This window comes from Anser brachyrhynchus (assembly GCF_964034855.1).
Source record: "Anser brachyrhynchus genome assembly, chromosome: 4".
NCBI classification, from domain to species: domain Eukaryota; kingdom Metazoa; phylum Chordata; class Aves; order Anseriformes; family Anatidae; genus Anser; species Anser brachyrhynchus.
Window position 1 is genome coordinate 37373050 of NC_137698.1, and position 16056 is coordinate 37389105.

General features: G+C 36.0%; 1 protein-coding gene across 1 annotated transcript in view; it reads right to left on the reverse strand.

The window, feature by feature from the left end:
• Positions 1-16056, reverse strand: part of SMARCA5 (SNF2 related chromatin remodeling ATPase 5) — a 24331-nt gene continuing 8275 nt past the window's right edge. Inside the window, 19 exon segments of the mRNA XM_080590934.1 lie at positions 1-298; positions 1239-1349; positions 1830-2042; positions 3064-3182; positions 4131-4263; positions 5537-5659; positions 5858-5971; positions 6519-6629; positions 6858-6977; positions 7220-7364; positions 8008-8144; positions 9360-9512; positions 9602-9723; positions 11276-11502; positions 12067-12176; positions 12762-12830; positions 13786-13917; positions 14015-14170; positions 14937-15116. Coding sequence (XP_080447060.1) covers positions 233-298; positions 1239-1349; positions 1830-2042; positions 3064-3182; positions 4131-4263; positions 5537-5659; positions 5858-5971; positions 6519-6629; positions 6858-6977; positions 7220-7364; positions 8008-8144; positions 9360-9512; positions 9602-9723; positions 11276-11502; positions 12067-12176; positions 12762-12830; positions 13786-13917; positions 14015-14170; positions 14937-15116 — 2541 coding nt within the window. The 3' untranslated portion in view covers positions 1-232.

Sequence of the window (16056 nt, forward strand, 5' to 3'; positions counted from 1 at the left end):
TTAATAAATGAAGCCTATTTATTACTTCAAGTGTTAATGGTAAAAAAAATTCAGCACAGCTGTTGCATTTAAAAAAGTGAACCTACAGTAAGTACTATGTTTCTAGTTCAGTAAACAGATGAACCCGATGTCCTTTAATGACATAATAGTTGAGCATTATACAGTACATCTTATGAAGACCCGTAAATTAAAGAACTACTTTTTAAACTTAGTGATTACAAAAATTCTGCATTCACAGCTTTAGCTTCTTTTTTCTTCCACGACCATCAGGAGTACCATCCATTTTGCGCTTCTGTGCCTGTAAGGTAAGTTTTTAAAGTAAGTTGTTGTGACAGAGAAAAATTTTAAGTAGTGCATTTCAAGTCAAAACTGCTAGAGATCACAGTGTAACCCTGGCAGCTTAAAATGTGATAAATCACAAATGCAGTGTGGCGAATATGCACATCCCACTCAGGACAGTAGCGGTCTTGTACTCTCCAATCCTGGAATAGTACCATTTCACAGAGGAAAAAAATGTATAGAGACAAATAAGGAGCTTATAAATAAAGCTTCCTTACTTAAGGAATGGTATTTCTGAACGCCTGTTTAAGTATTTTGAGAACAGTTCTAAGTAACAACTTTAAAAACAAAATCTAGGTAAGAAAATGGGTAGAAGTTGTAGTTTCCTTTACAAAAAAAGCTCTTCCTGTTTAGCAGTACTTCAGCTAGCAGAGTCATGCGTATGTGCTTGCTTTCCCAAATCTAGCTCTAGAGCCCACTTCATGACCACCACCACCCAAAATAAGGCTCGTGATGGCAGGCAACAATGTCTACATGGGGACATTTGTAAACAGATCTATAGCATTCTCAGAGGGGAAGGAATGGTCTGCATCACCTACATACCACCCCTCAGTGGCAGACATCATTTCTTTATGGATAAAAATTAATAAAAAGACTAAGTAAATCTTAGTTGCATTTTATCAAGGTAAACTGGTATAGCCCACAACTCAGGGATCAAAAACGTAACAAGCTCCAAAGCGCGTGAGCTGCAGTTTAGAACCTGAACTTATTTTCCATCCACAACAGTACTTAGCTGAATGACATTAGTAAACTTTAAGCAGCGCTTAGCACTGCCCTGTAAGGTTTTTTGTTGTGTTGTTATCTTTAAATAACTTTTAGACATCACTTGGCCTAGACAATTAGAAAAGCACGCTGTCTTCAAGTGAGGTTTTCTACAAAAATGCTTTTTTAAATCCTACCGAAGATGGTTTTGGTCCACGTTTCTTCTTTTCTGCCTTTTCCTTTTCTTCCAGTTCCATGTTTTCTCTTTCAATCAGGGTGATTAAAGTATTGCATCTCCTTTGCAGCTCCTAAATTGCAAAACATAGTCAGTCACTCACTACTTTAGGCAGCCAGTTCATGTAAAAAGCATCGTGTTAGAATACTAGAAATGCCAGTAAGTAACAAGTTTGTTTGTTTTTCATCATGCAAAACCTTGGCAGACTGAAAAAGGAATGAAACAGAATTTTTATGGTAGTTACTGGCTGGCTTCATAGGAATGGATTTGATCACAGATGTTTGTTTTTAAAACAGATTTGTATTTAATTCAAATTCATGTTGATTTTGAAACACAGTAGCTTGGAAGTTACATTTCTTGTCTCATGAGACTTTTTAGTTTATTGCATTTGTCATCCATTACAGTTGCTGTGGAAAGTCTTTAAAAAATTAATATAGCGACCACATGCACATACCTGACCTATTTCAGAAGTGATTTAGTAAGCTTGCTATGTAACTGTGGTGTGCTGTCATGGGTGTTCATGAGCCAAAGAGCACGACAGATTAATACATACCATTGCAGTTCTGGACTTGAGAAACCAGTCAAATCTGAACTGTGGCGAGTTTCGGATACACTGTCTTAATTCGTCATAGACGTTTTCCTTATCAAATCCTAGCTTGTGAAGCATACAGATTAGAAAGCGATCCTCCTCTTCAGTATAATTCTTCCCCTTATTGGTACCATATGATATTCTTAGCTGGTGGAAGGGGGCTTTGTATCTGCCAATCTAAACAAAACAAGATCATACATAACTAAGAAATCCTTTAGAAACATGGAACTGTTTTCTCTGAAAGCAAAAAAATGACATGACAGGCAGATGAACAATATACCAAGTTAAAAGCTCTAGTTTTCTATAATCTCTGGTCCTGAAAGTCACCGTGTTTAAGGAACTGTAGATTCTAGATACTGAATTTACTAATACCATCTAAGCAGCCAGGTTTGACATGTTTGTTTGCTTGCCTGTTTGACAAATAATCTTTTGATTTTTGATTGTGCAGTGCAGGCCTGACACTACATTTGAAAATAGTCACGATCTGCCAGCCTGCAACTGGCAATGATTCTTTTTAACAAAAAAATCCTCAGAAATGGTCAAAAGCAAAGGAAAAGAAAAAGGTACATGGCTCAGCTGCATTTTGGTTAATAGAGTGAGACGCTGTTCTTCCCCTGACTTCCTTAGAAGAGGAGCTAGTCAAGCCTAAGGTGGGGAAAAATGTCTGGTATTTATTACAAGTGTCTTAATTTATTACAAATCTGTTTCCAAGCCCTGGCTGGTGAAATGCGCAGGATCAAAGAAAACTCCACTGACTGGTAAGTCTTCTCTTTTTAAGTCCTCTAAAAATATATATAGTATTTTCAGCTATGTGGGTCCAACAAACGGAAATTGTGTTTTTCCAAAAAGCACGTAGTTACTGGGAGTTGATCACAGTACACAGTTCATAGTGCTATATAATGACGATTGTTACAAACAAGATATTAGGCCACACCTGAAGTTATCACCATAGCTATCAGCCAAAATAGGAAGTTTAAACCTACCAACTGCAATTAAATTCAAGAGTAGAAACTGCAAAGGACAGCAGTTCTATAGAATAGAAAAGCAGACGGTAGAAACCGCTGAGGAACAGGTAAGAGAGGAATATTAGGCCTAACGTGTCTTCTTAACGTACTATAACATTGGCTAGGCATACAGCATGGGACCTCACCTCACTGGCACAGGGAAATAAAGGAAGCAAGAAACACAGCAAAGATACCTTTGTATCAAGTGCTTTTTTTATGCTAATTCGTCTCTGAATTCTGGCTTCTCCTCTTTCTATCTGAGCCATGATCTTCTCAATATCTTGGAGTTCGTTGCACCTTTCCCAGAACACAGCTAAGAAAAGAACAAATGGTTAGTTTCTCATCACGGAATTAGGTTTTTGCCTTAGAAGATGTTATATGTTATTTCCTTTTACCAGGCCTTACTGCTGTATAAAAATAGATATGCCTTTACCTGATAAGGGACCTTCACTTCCTGAAATTGTGTTGGGAATATTACAAATGCTATTTTGAAGAGAGTAGATACAGGAGCCCTCATTTTAAATGAGGTGTGATTTGGCCAGCCAATTTCCTTCTCAAAGAGAAAGTCTTAAAATGCAAACTGATAAAACAGTAATACAGAAGGAAGTGGGATTGCCACTAAGTTAGTAGCCAAAGACAGGAGCAAGTGTCTAAAAGACAATTAGGTGTTTAAGTAAAATGTCACATCTGTAAGTAAGCAGCTTAATACCATAAAAAACAAAGTCCCAGAACCTTGCAGCTGCACTACAGGAGAAGACCCTTCTCTGAAACATCAGCAGTTAAAGTAATCAACTGGTCTTCAGTTACAAAAAACAACGTTCATTATTCAGTCACAGAATGTTTACAGTATCCCTAGCTTTAACAGTGTGAAATAATAAAGAGGTAAAGAGTCAACACAGTTATTGGTTGGTAAATCTAAGGAAAAGAGAATTCTCCATCTAAGCATTTTTTTCATCATTTCCTTTTTGCAGAAATTAACAAGAATTGAAACCAGCACTGTCCAGAATATATCTAACACCAGTTAGAATATATGAAAGTGTGTCATCAATAGAGCATGTGCACATTTTAGTACAGTTTTAACTATGCAGGGGCTAAACCTACTACAATCTGTATCAGTAGACCTCAAATCCATTAGCACAATCTCACCCTTAAAGGGTCATACAGAGAGTTCACCCAAGTAAGATGGTCAGCTTGTTCACAGGCATTTCAAACTAGGAAAGCAGCAGTAGATACAGAATTGACTACTTGAAAAGTAAGTTACCTGAATACTCGATGACTTCCTCTGGGGTTTTTCCTTCTACTTCTCGTGCTATATTTTCGATATCATCACGGCCCCACTTTTCATTAGCTTTGATGAACTGGTTAAAATCTCTCTTATTCCAGTTAGTAAATCCCTTTACAGCAATTAAAAGCAAACATGGCACAAAAGTTCAGGATTTGTCCATCTCCACATTTCTTTCAACAGATAATTTAAAATGACTGAGTAACACTTCTGTAATTCCAACAATATTAAACCTGTGCTTTCCTGCAGTTTGATGGTAGTAGAAAAACTGGTTTTATAGTGTGGTCACTGTAGACTCTCTCCATCTAAAAACTACCTAATTAGCACTGCTTCTTTAATTACTACTTCAGCTCATAAATTAACCCGTCTTACCCATTATTCTCTGAGAGACAACATGGGATCACTTTTTAAGGAAAAAGGTCCCTCAAGAGAGGCAAGTGGTCTCTGTAATGGTTTTGTTCAGTCACAGAGGACCACCAAGTGCCTTGCAGATACCATCAGCCTTCTGCATCTTCCCTGGTCTCTCTCCCCCAAAGTCTGGAGGTATTTTGTGTGATGTTACGCAGCAGGGACAGGAAAAGCAATGCTGAAGTTACCAGCTGCCAAGCCAGACTAACTGCATGTTTGTATTAACTTTTAAAAGAAAAAGTACAAAAATATTCAGCCAGACACATTATGATTTAACCAGAGCTTATTTGATTGTACTGGCTTTTAATAGTGAACTGCTCCAATACACTACTACTCAAATAAGAGCTCTTCTCCTAAAATTACCCACAAAATACACGTGAAAATACAATACACAGACAAGGAGTAACAGGTAATAACCTGCCTTGAATTATTTAAATGTACAAGCTACCTAATTATGTACCTATTCAGCTTATATCTGCTTATATCTTCTTTAAGAGGGGGATGTTATCACTTCTAGTCCTAGTTTAAGAAATCTGCCCCTTCACCCTGCAGTGTATAGTTAGTACATGTGGATGTGACACTTTGGCAAAGGCTATGCTTTAAATTACATGGAAGGTCGCACATGCAGCTCTGCAGCTAGTCTGCGTGGTCCCCCAACTGAGAAAAGATGTCACAGGCTACAGTCAACGCGAACTTGCCAAGTCAGACTCTGGACATAGCTCTTACTTAAAAATATACGGACTATGTAGATCAGGTTCAGTAGAACCTAAATACACTAATTTCAAAGTATCCTTCAGAGGTATCTAAGCCCGTAACAAACCCAATGCTAACCTTTTTTTCAGCATGAACCAAGATTTACAGCCATGTTAATTTAAATATGGCATTTGTAAATCACTGACTATGATATGTTCATGTAACACTGTAAAACACAAACCAAGCTTCAGATGATGTCAGTCTCACTAAAGAACCAGCGATACCTGGGTTAGAAGCTTCTCTTTCTCTTCTAGTTCTTCATCATTAAGAGGTTCAGCCTCATCAATCTTAAGCTGCTCTTCCTTTTGTGCTTGGGCTGCATTGGGCAGATCAGGATTACGAGGTACCTGAAAGATTATACATTTTTTAAAATCTGAAGACTTTTCACCAGTGCTTGGTGTAGCTTCTCCATTAATACAACCTAATCATTTGTTCAGATTAACATGCTTTCATTTAAATCAGCGTGAAAGGCAGGACAAGTATATATTCTCCTACCAGTAACTGCTGCAATAAAATACACTAATGTAATGAATGAATTCTGTTACCTTGTACCCGATTGTTTTCCTGTAGTAGAGAATCTCTTTTTCCAATAGTTCGAAGAGCCGTGGAGGAAAGAACTGAAAGTCCTGTACATTTGGCTGCTTTGGAGGCCGCGGTGCCTGAGATACATAAAAATGCTTGTATTTGACTCCTGTTCACATCCAGAATCTGTTTGCTAGTAACTGAGTCCTGTCTGTGAACCCTCCATTTTTACAAAAATTACCCTAAAACAGTGTGCAAGTCAGGTACAACCATGAAGGCTTACAGAAGTCACAGGTATGTGAGAAAAGTAGACAGGGTCTTTTGGAAAGAGAATGGTGGGGAAAGATTTGCACATGCATTCCCTTGAACAAAGCTCACGTATTTGAGTAGCAGTAAGGGTATGTTCCATAGGTAAGAAAAAAACTTCTACTGCTTAAAGAAAGTAAAAATAAAATATGAAATACCTTATATCCTTACCATCCTAAAATCTTGTAAGTTTCATACTGCTCTTACTTTTTCCTCAGAGAAATTTGTCTTACATCCTTTGGATTTTTCTAAATTTAAATCCTTCAAGTGCCTCCTCAATTTATGAAACTAAATGAATTAGCAATTTCTTGCTTTCAGCTTTGACTACTTTTCATGTGTATTTGAACAGTTTATTTATTTTTTAATTAGTCAACTCACCTTGGGTGCTTTTGGCTCGCTGACTCGAAGAGCTTCTCTAAAGTAAGCATCCACAGCATAATTGGCTTTTCTTTCTCGTTTAGGTGGTTCAATCCACTCTGTAAATGCCATCTATAAAAACAAATCCCACCACCCCCAAGAAGTATTAAGACTAAGTCTTGCAAAACATTCAGACTAGCTATGAGTTTGATATAAAAAAGTCTACATATACTTCATTAAGTAACTAAGCTTACAAATTATTTTTATAGCTGCATTGTATTTTATTTAACCAACGTATCTGAAAAGTATGGTTTAATCATACAAATCAGTGCTTCCCTCCAAAAAAAACTTAAATGTTACCTTCTGTTTTTCTCTGTAGTCCTCCCCTTCAAAATTATACACGCTGGACTCTGTATCCATTGTGAAATTTCTGAGGGAGCTTTCACCCATCTTTGAAAGTTTTTCGTTCATTTCTGCAGTCTGGGGGCAGGAAAGAGAGAAAAGAGCAGTAACCTTTTTGGAAGGTACTTCATTATAAAACATCGCAGTTATAACAGCATTAAAAAAAATAACACATTTGAGCAATACGAAGCTTCTCAATAACAACCACTCTATTTTCTCCAGCTTATAATGAAGCTATAGTCCAGCGATACACTATCTTACCACACAATTTAAGTCTACAGGGAGTTTTTCTTTTTTTTTTCTTTTAAACTTGATCTCACCTTCTTTGCACCTCTTTCCAAAATATGATCAATATCTTCATCTGTAATCTCGCTTTCCTTTGAGGCAAACACATGTGTTGCTCCGTGTCTAATCATTTGCAGCATTTCATCCTTCCCAAGTTTATTCAAGTTTTGATCCACCAGTCTTCCTGAAGATAAAAGCATTGAAAGGCAGCAATTAAAAATTTCATATTACTGAAGGAACAACATATGATTTCCCCCTTCCCTTACATTTTCAAGTTAAAGCTATCTCATTTTCACTCAGGGAAACTCCACATGAAAAAAATAGTAAAATAAAATAAAATCCCGCAAAATCTAGCCAGGGACAACATGCATTCTCTTTACTGTACTTTATTTGTGTTTGAACAATTTTGGATGCGAGACCTTATATACAAGCTTTATGTTATGGTGTGCATATTTTCATAATTTCAAAACCAAACCTCGCTGAATCCTTTTTGCATAATAGTTACTGACTCCAAACCAACCAAGGTACCATCCTCATCACTTCTCCCCATCTATTAAAAAAAGGCCAAGGCATTAATTTCTCCATTTAAGAGTGGAAGTTGAGTGCTTTAAAACAAGTTTGTCTATACCCCCTTGTCTGCATACTTACCATTGGGGAAATAATTAAAAAGTTAATGAGGAAAAGCCTATCCCTGCTGTAAAATTTTCGGGTCTTTGCACTCTATATTCAGAATACAGCTGAGGCAAAAGCAACGTTCCCATTAATTCTTACTACATAATTTGTCTGCAGTGCTGTTAAAAAAAAAAAAATTGCCTCCAAATACTTGCCTTGCTGGATGACGATGGAATCTAGCCGGAGTTTCATTTCTGCACGTTCCACTATTCTTTCTTCCACTGTATTGTCTGTGATAAATCTGAACACTCTAACAGTCTTCGTTTGGCCAATTCTGTGTGCTCGATCCTAGGCAAAAAAAAGCAAACAACAAAACAAGTAAATCAACACTTGCTTTCTAGTGTGAATATATAATTATCTTCAATTTTCACTGGTTTCAGCAAACTAAGTTGTAAAGCAGAATAGTGTAGGTTAGTTAATCTTTACAGAAATCAATTTAACATGACTACCCACGATATCACATTTGCAGTTCAAGTTGTTTGTTGTTAAGCAACATCAACAATAAGTATGTTTCTAAATTTCATACCTAAAAATAGCTTTTCTTTTTTGTTTTGTGTTTATGTGTGTGCGTGCGCACGTGTGCATTACCTCATGGGAAAAGAATGGATGCTTCTGGCATTAGGTAACCTTCTGTAAAATCAAAATATTTAAGAAATTCTCTCTGTACTGATCAGAAGCTACCTATCCCCAAATCATTCAGTCATGCTATGAATATTTGAAGAAAAATACAATGTACCACACCTCACCTGACTGGCAAGTCATTAACCACTGTGAGAATTAGTATTCTGAACATACGCTTTTAGCGGTAACTGGAATTATCTTGATTTAGCTTCCAGGTACTGGTTCTGTCATTCTTTTGAACTAATTTTTGTTAGAATACTTGAGAATGTACAGCTTAAATTTACAAGTTTTGTCACTGAAAGGCCTCATTTGCCAATGGTAACACTGGTAGATTTTTAAATAGCAGCTTTACTTTCTTATGCTATCAGTAGTGTTCTTGATAGGTACCATGGCTGAAAATGCATACAAATCTACTTTAAAATAAATAAATAAAGTTGCTAACAGGAGCTTGCTCATTTATCACCACCCTAAAAGCAATTTTTATAAACTTTAATTCAAATTTTATTTGCCTCTTTTCCAAAATCTCACTGAAGACAGTATAAATACAGTAAGGTCTACTTTCCAGAGAAGGAAGGTTTTATAATTTTGGAGTTAACACATACCATTAGTTTTTAAAACTAAAAAAGGTTATTTTCATTAAACACTACTAAGGGTACTGTAGCATATACCACAGCATTCCCTCCTGCAAAGTCCAAATGTGACTACATGTTCCACGAAGTGCAAGCTGCACTGCAACTGAAAAATCAGTCTTAAAAATACTATTAATATTACGCTAAAACTGGAAAAATGTCATTTAAATTTGAAAATACTATGTCATACAGCACACACATTTCTAGGACAGTTATATGAGGAAAAAAAGGACATTTCCATCTGGATTCTTACCATAGCTTGAAGATCTACTTGCGGATTCCAGTCTGAATCATACAAAATTACAACATCAGCAGTAGCCAAATTGATTCCAAGACCTCCTGCCCGTGTACTCAACATGAACACAAATTTTGAGCTACCAGGTTCATTATATGCGTTAATGGAAGCCTAAATAAATAAAGAGAACGTGATCAGTTGAACTAAATGTTTTATAAATACTATTTTTACTTAAGTGAAATACTTTAAATTTTAAATACCTGTCGCTCATCATGAGGTGTTTGTCCATCCAATCTACAATATTCATAATTTCGCCACATACAATAATCTTCCAAGATATCCAGGACTCTGGTCATCTGGCTGAAGATTAAGACTCTTGAATCTGTTTGGGGTAAAAAGGTTTTATGTTTTCATCAAAACTTAAGATTCATTAAACTTCACAAAAGTTTGCCAATCAGAAAGGGAGGGAGGGCAGTTGCATGTAAGAGTAGTTATAAATAAAAAGACTGATTTAAGTAATATAATGAAGCTAAGTTTTCAGGGCTAAATATATATACATATATTTAAAACGATACCTAGTATTTTTATTGAACAGCCATTAGAATGTGAAAGAATTAGAAAGGTCTGATGTCATCTCGGATGTCTATGAATTACAGAGCCTAATATATAACACAGGTCTGCAGATGTTGCTATTAAGTACTGTAATGAATTTCTATTATTTTACATATATATTTCCATATTCTTTAAATGCCTATGTTTATTTATTGTGCAAATGAAAATTTCTTGGGACAAGTGATGTAGAAGAAAATTTCTCTTTCAAATATAAAAACATCAAGAAGTAAAAAGAAGAAAATGTTAAAGTGTTTTGGATTTAGGATAATTAGAAATTAAATGCTTCTTAAAGACTTGGTCAGGCAGCTTACTTACCTGCTAAGAACAACATTCAAAAAATGTAAATATATATTAATGTATATGTATATATATAGACACAACCAAATGTTTCAAATGTACTTGAGGGATTTAAGTAAAATAAAGAATGTTAGAAAGTTTCTGCTTCCCCCTACACGCTCCCAGTATGACTTTTGTTCTTTGGACTCAAGGTCTAATAATTAAATGCTCTCTTTTGGTTAATATCAGCAGTTGATTTAAAACCATACTGATTTTATTTGTCATGTCCCAACAATGAGTCTCACAGCAGAAAGAAATGAAAATTAAAAAAGCACAGTAACCAGTGAACTTTTTTCCAGTCTTACAACAACGCATATCTCCACAGCTGTTCAAATACTATCCAGATACTGGGTACAGGTTACTTTTATATTACCTAAGACTAAGGATTGATTTTTTTAATCCATAACATCTCCCCAGTCACAAGCTTTCCTTCACTTCAGTGAAGTTACAGTAATGTTGAAAATATAAAATATAAAAAAAAAAAATTAAATAACTGGGTGTGCCCCCAGTTTTGACTAAAAAAAAACTCAAGTGCTGTTCAAAATCATATCCAGAAAGAACAAAAACCATTTCACAAATGACTGGACTTTAACCCTACATGAAGGCTTTGAATCTAAGCCGGTATTTCATGGCAAACCAAAGCAGTGGTTAAAATATTACACGATTAGGTTTCAAACAACTCATATTGCTGAGAAGCCTAAAGCACAGACCAACTGATGCTTCTGTGGTCTCAGCTGGAAAACAAACCCCTTTGCAGTCACAAAAAAAAACAGTTACTTATAAAGGCCCTTCACAAGTCTTCCTGTATCAAGCATTTAATATGCAGTGCTTGAGAAGTCAGTATCATGCTAGGAATCAATTATGATCCTACATAACATGCGCTGATTTTTGCTCAGGAGATATGAAAACATTATGAAGTACTGACTTCAGTTTTTATCATTAAACCAAACAGCTCTCAAGCAACAATACAACAAAAAGATGTGTACCTTGCTCTTTCAACTTTGGCAGTAATTTGTCCAGTACTACCATTTTGCCACTGTTGGTGACCAAATGCATATCTGTTGTGTAAGGTGGACCAGGTTCTGCTCCATCAAAGAGATACGGATGATTGCAACATTTTCGTAGTTGCATAAGGATATTCAACAGTCTCATTTTGTCCAACTTCCCAGCAGAATTCAATATATCTATATCCTTCATTAAGATTCTTGTATACCTATATCAAAGAAAAAAACCTTTGTAACTATAAAACAAAGTTGCCCTTTATTTAACTAATCACAGAATGGTTTGGGTTGGAAGGGACCTTAAAGCCCACCCAGTTCCACCCCCCTGCCATGGGCAGGGACACCTCCCACCAGACCACGTTGCCCAAAGCCCCATCCAGCCTGGCCTCAAACACCTCCAGGGATGGGGCATCCACAGCTTCTCTGGGCAACCAGTGCCAGGGTCTTACCACCCTCCGAGTGAAGAATTTCTTCCTCATATTTAATCTAAAGCTACCCTTTTTTTTTTTTTTTTAGTTTCAAACCATTACTCCTTGCCCTATCGCTACACTCCTTGAAAAAGATAATACAGTATAGTCAAAAGCTCCCCCCCCCTCTCAGCAGGTAACTTGCACTGATCTGCACAGTTTTGTCATCATAAAAGTGTCACAAGGAAATACATACACAGAAATTCAGTATAGCAGAAGGAATTAAATCATGTTCTACACAACAGTTGAGCCACAAGCAGCACATTCCTTCTGAACCTTAACCACAGCACACACAACTATCTCAATTACCATTCTCGCTGCATTTTGCTGAGACCCACATAAATTTTAACTTCCTTCTTTGGAGGCAAACTTTTCTCTACATCAGCCTTAATGCGACGTAGGAGGAACGGGCGTAGCACCTGAAAGAGATTGCATTATTAACTGTATTTTGGAAACCGAAATACTGAAGGGGTCAACAACACTAGTGCAGGCATACTCGTATAAATGCTCAACCACTAGACCTATTACCAGATCATCTGAAAAAGCAATCGATATCGCCAGGTTATTTTACATGAGCTTTCTTTGGAAGACTCTACATCTTCTAGGACAAGTTTTTTAACAGAAGATTCTTAAAAGTCTTCCATTTTTTCCTGTAGAACACTCCTGATCTTTCAAGTGAAAAAAAAAAATAAAACTTTGCTTGACTGAAATCTTTGTAGTGTCTTCATAGCCTATATTCTAAATGCAAGTATCTGAAAACCTTGAAAGCCAGAACTGTCAACCCTTCTCTCTCCCCCAAAACAATTTTCTTTTCCTCCCCTCCAAAACAACTTTCTTTTCAAGACATAGACACATTCTGCACTTCACCAACCTTTTCTGAAAGCCCACCATGGTTTCTGGAATAAGCTATCTTACCCTAATATCTCGTCACAAGAAATATTAAAAGAATTATTTATAACCTAATGTAGATGTTTTGAAAGCACACAAAAAGCAGAAAGACTTACCATATGGAGACGTTCCACCAACTTTTGATCCCCTAGACAGTTGTTTGTATCAAACCATGAATCAAAATCCTGTAACAAAATAATTGGCATGTAAGAACTTTTCTTTCAAGATGCAGTAGCATTACAGTGGTGAAAAAATGCAACTCAAGTGATTCTCTTACACACAGAGTAAATAAAAGAACAAATCATCCCTTTTGGTCTATTTTCTTGGAAAGATCTGTATCACTACATCTTTAAAACAACAACAACAACAACATACCACTGGGGTTAAAAAAAAAGATAAAAATTAAATCGTTATTTTTTCTTGAAATCCTATCGTTCCAGTGGATGAATTCCAGCTGGAAGACGTGTACCACTGCAGCATTTGATGAAAAATGAAAAGGAAGAAGTAAAATTCTGGTATAATATATCACAAGATTTCCACTTCTATAGATGTTAACCTCCCAATTCAGTTACGCTCAAAACCAGTTAAACACATGCTTGAAAAAGGCAAAAAATAACAATAATAAGTATCTTCCTGAAACCATGCTATGATGCACTGGGCTTGCTCAGCGGAGGTGCCACTTACTGAAGTCTGTTGCTAATTACATAGTATCTCCCAACTCACAGTAAACAAGTTTAGATAAACAGTAAGGTAACTTATAGTTAAATGTAAGAATAAAGTTGTTTTACCAACTGCAATGTTTAATCCTATTTTGAAATGCAGTAGAGATCACCTCCACACTGTGACCTGAAACACCTCTCGTATCTCCTAAGCTCACAATAGCCCTTAAGAATGGTCAAGCTGGGGAAATTAGTTTATATACTATACTTACGACATACAACACTGGAAACATGCACTGACTGTCAGTCTATAGTTAGAAGCAACGGATACGTCTGACTATGTATCTCTATCTACATATATATATATACACACACACACACATATATATCAACAAACACACACAAATAAGGCCTATATTCCAGGCCTTTCCAAGTCTGGAAGACCACCAATGTTCACTTATTAATGGAAATTAAGACTTACTTCAGATGAGTTAAAGACATCTGGCAAAAGGAAGTTAAGAAGTGCCCAGAGTTCATGTAGGTTGTTCTGAAGTGGAGTTCCAGTTAATAGCAGCCGATTTGTAGTCTTGAATTCCCTCACAATTTCTGATAACTGAAGGAGATTGAGACATAAATGAATATAAATCTACTACTAGTACCACCACCTAGCAACTCAGAACAATATCTCTTTCAGTGAAAGTAAAAATTACCTTTGATTTTTCATTCTTAATCCTGTGGGCTTCATCTATAACTAGGTATCTCCAGTTAAACTTCTTGAACACTGATTTTTCTTTGATAAGCATTTCATACGATGTGACGCAGACATCCCATTCTCCTGGCAACAACACATCTCTGACAAAGGCAGCCTAGACAGCAAGGTGACAGTTCTTTATTGAGGCTTTGTCAAAACTAAAACAAAAAGAACACACTAGAGCTGCTAAGATTTTAAAACAAGGCTGCTGAATTTGAAAATAAAGGTAAGATTAATTACAGAGTCAATATAACATACAGCCACTGTAAGACTTAAGGGCTGTAAGACTTGTCAGTGCTGAAGCTGCTAAAACCCTTGGGGCAGAGCAGAGAAGGAATTTCAGTTCTAACTTCAAATAAGGTTTTCAATAGCTAAACTGTAACATTAAAATTTAAGAAGTAAAAATAAATTTAAAAAAATCAAACACACAGAAAATACATTTTGAGTCCTAGTTTAGACAAAGATTTTTTTAATTGAAAAGTAATCCCAAACAGCTTTATTTGGCAACTTGATTTCTAGAATGCCGACATCCAAGGATTAAGAGAGGACACAGCAATTACTAAGAATTTAAATTATAGAGGTATACAGATATTAAGAGGTTAACTCATGTAAGCGAGAAACATATTAACAAAAAAGAGCATGGACTTTTGAATTCTAAAAAGACACACTAAAAAAATCACAAGGTATCACACCTGGATCAATGACTTCCGGAATTATTTAAAAGTTTAACCAGTATTTCTGTAATTTCTAACATAACAAACTTTTAAAGTAGAGCTAGGTATCCTTAAAAGAATGATCAGAAAACCTGCTGCCAAACAGCACTATCACATGCTGGATTTAACATGTGCAAATGCAGGAAAAAAAATGATATCAAAACTTACTCGCTGGTCTTTGTCACCTATCAAACACACCGCTCGAAGTGTAGGTACCCATCTCTTGAATTCATTCATCCAGTTATGTAGAGTGGACTTTGGAACTAACACCATGTGAGGACCAGGAATATTTCTGTAGTGTTTCATATATCCAAGAAGAGAAATTGTTTGCAGTGTCTTCCCGAGACCCTGTGAAAGGCATTAACGTGTCAGAAAAAAATCTCTCAGCAAACACCTTTAAAAAGCTCAACAGTGAGCTCTGAGTACATTATAGAAGCCACAGCAGCCTAACAAGTGGCTAAGGTACACTAAAAGGCATCAACATTTTAGTTACAAAAAGCTTATATAGCATTGCACAACTAAAAAAAAAAAGTAATAGAGTAACATTTTCAAACACGGGATTATGAAGTTAGAACTTTGCCTTATCCCTCAAGTAAGAAATTCTTAGAAGTGCAAGAAAACGTTATTAAAAAAAATTATTTTCATAGGATAGGATATACTCAGATTATTTAAAGGTCAATGAACTTTACAAACTGACGTATTCATTATCTTAAACTTGAAATTAAGTGAATAAATTAGGAACCCTGTAAGATGACTTTTGCAGGCCACAACATGTCGTCAGTTCTCATGAGAATAAAGCCAAGCGTAAGTAAATATAAACGGCTGCATATATCAAAAAAGAAAACGAATACTGAGCTGCTTTAGAAGTACTTTCTAAAGCACTGTTCACTATTCAGCAGAAGTATTAAAAAGTCATGTATCTTTACCGCATAGTTTTAATTAAAACAAAACAGGAAAATACACAAACCCCAGACCCTGTGTATAATTTCCGTAATTCAAAAGACTCAACTGCATAGGATTTAAAAAAAAAAATCAATGCAAGTTATTTTTGTTTCCAAAATTCAAGTCTTTGTCTTCAAAATGACCACATTCCACCTGGTGTAAGATGTGGAGAAGTGTTTACAGGCTGTGTGAAAGGCATAGATAAATTCAAAAGGATAAATATTTAAGAATAAATCCAAAAATACTTAATAGCAAGCATTTAAACTCCTCAGTCCAAAACAAATTTTGGAAGACCACGAATCCACAGACTTCGGAAGTTTCCCAAACTTCTTTGTTAACACAAGCC